We start from the raw sequence: 2,477 nt of genomic DNA on the forward strand, positions 1-2,477 counted from the left end.
CTCCCAGTTGTTTCTTCTGTCTTCCTCTGTAGCTGCGTGTCTTTGGCACACGCCTTAAATCTGCCCTTTGTTAAGAATTCGGTGGTTTGGATCAGATTAAACTGCTTTATAAGAGCGTTTGCTATTTCCCACGCTCCCTCTCTCAAGAAGTCACCGGAGGGCAGCGCCAGGGCTGGGTCGGGATAGGTGTTGAGTCCTTTTACATCTCCAACTTGGCAGCAGCTTCCCTGAGTTTATGACACTTAGGTCTGGACTATTTACCAAAACATCGGCTGTTTCCCGGTTCGTTTGTGAATCAGCTCGTTAGGGGTGAGGGCGGTGTTTTCTGCTACCCTCTAGATGCGCTTGGTCTCCCCGTTGGGCTCCAGGACGGTCAGGTTTCCTCTTGCGTCTTGATCCATTTCTATTGCTTCAAACAGAGACTTGAAGTTCCCAGCGCCGAAGCCCTGCAGAGACGACAATGTTACAGACCGCGGGGACGGGCAGCGGGTTCGTCAGCTCGGAAGCGGCTGGGAAAGAGCAGCACCAAGAGCTGGCTGCGTGACGGTACTTGATGGCCCTCAGGTCTCGAAGCCAAGATAACTATGGAATCCTCAAACCAACCTGGTGGTTATGCCGCTGGATGACCTCCAGAAAGACCGTGGGTCTGTCTTGAACTGGTTTGGTGAAGATCTGGAGCAAGTAGCCTTTCTCATCAAAATCCACCAGGATTTTCAGTTCCTGGAGAAAAGAAACAGGGCAACAGCTCGAAGACCCACAGAGGAGCAAGGGGATCCCTCTGCATCACCCTCATCCCTGCAAAACACTTTGGGGAGCCAGTCCAGCCCCGGGCAAACCTTTTCCCTAGCAAGCCGGTCTGACTCACCGCTAGCTTGTCGATGTTCTCCTTCACTTTGATTTTGGCAGTTTTCAGCCTCTCCCGCAGCATCTGGTAGTAGCTGGACGGCACGTCCATGAACTGCACGCCCCGCTGCTTCAGGTTGGTGATCTGCAAGGCAGGGGAGATCCCGGCGTGGGTCGGGCTTGGGGCTTGTTAGTGGAGCAGTTTGTGCCAAGAGGATGGCCCGGGACGGACGGTGCCGGGAGGCAGTGATACTTTCCCATGACATTGGCCAACCTCGTGCATGGGGCCTGTCCCACCCTCTTGCTTTGGGAACGGGAGGGCCCAAGATGCCCCCTTCAGGCAATGCAGACAGTTGGCCACCGTGCAAGGATGCTTCATCCCACCCTGACCTCCCGATACCTCTGGAGGCCCTTTGGTTTGGAGAGGAGTCCAAACCCAAGTGCTCAACAGCAGCTGGGCTCCATCCAGACCAGCATCTACCCCAGGCAAAGGTGGGTGATCTGCCCAAGCTCCCCACCAGCCACCCCCCAAGGACAGCACGTGCCGTCGGGGTCCCTGCAGACCCCAATTGCTTTAAGCTGGAGGGACGGGCATCTGCCAGCAGCTCGCAGGTGCAGGCAGGTCCCTTTCTAGAGACTCGCTGGGCAGTTAATCCTGGTTGTAAGACAACCACGCACAAAGCCCGCTCAGCCTGCCTGTGTCCTCGTACCCCGACGGGGGTCATAGTCCACCACCGCCCTGTGACGAGGACCATGCCCGGCGGGCCGGGGCAGGGAGCTGCCCGGGGCCGCACTCACCGCCAAGATGATGTCGGAGGTGTTCAAAAAAAAAGGCGCGGGGGACGGAAGCGGCCCGGGCCCGCCCCCACCGCCAAGATGATGTCGGAGGTGTTCAGCGCGATGTGCTGGACTCCGGCCCCTCCATAGTAGTCGATATATTCCTACAGGGAAAAAACATCACCGCTTAGTGACAGTGCAGCTACAGTGTGCAAAGGGCTGGGCGTGGGCTTAAAAATATGAAAGGAAAATCAGCTCAGGGACACCACAAAATGAAAAAAAGACACTATTGGTGAGATCAGGGATAAACCGGCTCTGTCCCGCGGCTCCCTCAGGGTTTGACAGCCCTTGGCAGACCCAAGCAGAGCCAGGGCTCCTTTCCAGCAGCCACCTTAGCACAGCACGTCCGCGCTGGCTCCGAATCACTGACCCCTTGGTCCCTTTTGCTTCACCAAAGCCCCTCTCGAGGTGGTGGCAGCCTGACGGATCAACCGCCCCTCTCGAGGTGGTGGCGGCCTGACAGATCAACCACCAGCATCTGCTCACCTGAATTTGGGATTTCTTCTTGCCAATCGCCGGCTCGTTGATGGGCATCTTAATGGTCTCTTCATAGTTGGTGACCACGATGGAGCGCAGGGCGCTGAACTCGGTGTGCAGCTGCTTGTCGTCCACTGACCAGAAGCGGTGGAAGAGCAGGTTCTTCTGGTACCTGCCCAGGCCACAAAGGGCACGATCAAGTCCCTCGCTCCATCCCTGCACTAACGAAGCTCTACTCTGGCTTAATCAGCCTCAGCTGCCACCGTCAGAAGCGGTGAGACCAGTAAAGCGGTGCTGCTGCTCCATCCCACCTCCCGCCA

The 2,477-nt window shown here is 57.2% G+C and overlaps 1 protein-coding gene across 1 annotated transcript in view; it reads right to left on the reverse strand.

The window, feature by feature from the left end:
* Window positions 1-335: 335 nt before the first annotated feature.
* HPD (4-hydroxyphenylpyruvate dioxygenase) overlaps window positions 336-2,477 on the reverse strand; it is a gene marked incomplete at its 5' end in the record, with an annotated part of 3,588 nt that continues 1,446 nt past the window's right edge. The window contains 5 exons of the mRNA XM_009581730.1: window positions 336-446; window positions 604-720; window positions 866-988; window positions 1,713-1,784; window positions 2,167-2,330. Of these exons, the coding sequence (XP_009580025.1) occupies window positions 336-446; window positions 604-720; window positions 866-988; window positions 1,713-1,784; window positions 2,167-2,330 (587 nt within the window). The remainder of the gene's footprint in view (window positions 447-603; window positions 721-865; window positions 989-1,712; window positions 1,785-2,166; window positions 2,331-2,477) is intronic.

This window comes from Fulmarus glacialis, unplaced genomic scaffold (assembly GCF_000690835.1).
Source record: "Fulmarus glacialis isolate BGI_N327 unplaced genomic scaffold, ASM69083v1 scaffold37537, whole genome shotgun sequence".
Classification (NCBI taxonomy): domain Eukaryota; kingdom Metazoa; phylum Chordata; class Aves; order Procellariiformes; family Procellariidae; genus Fulmarus; species Fulmarus glacialis.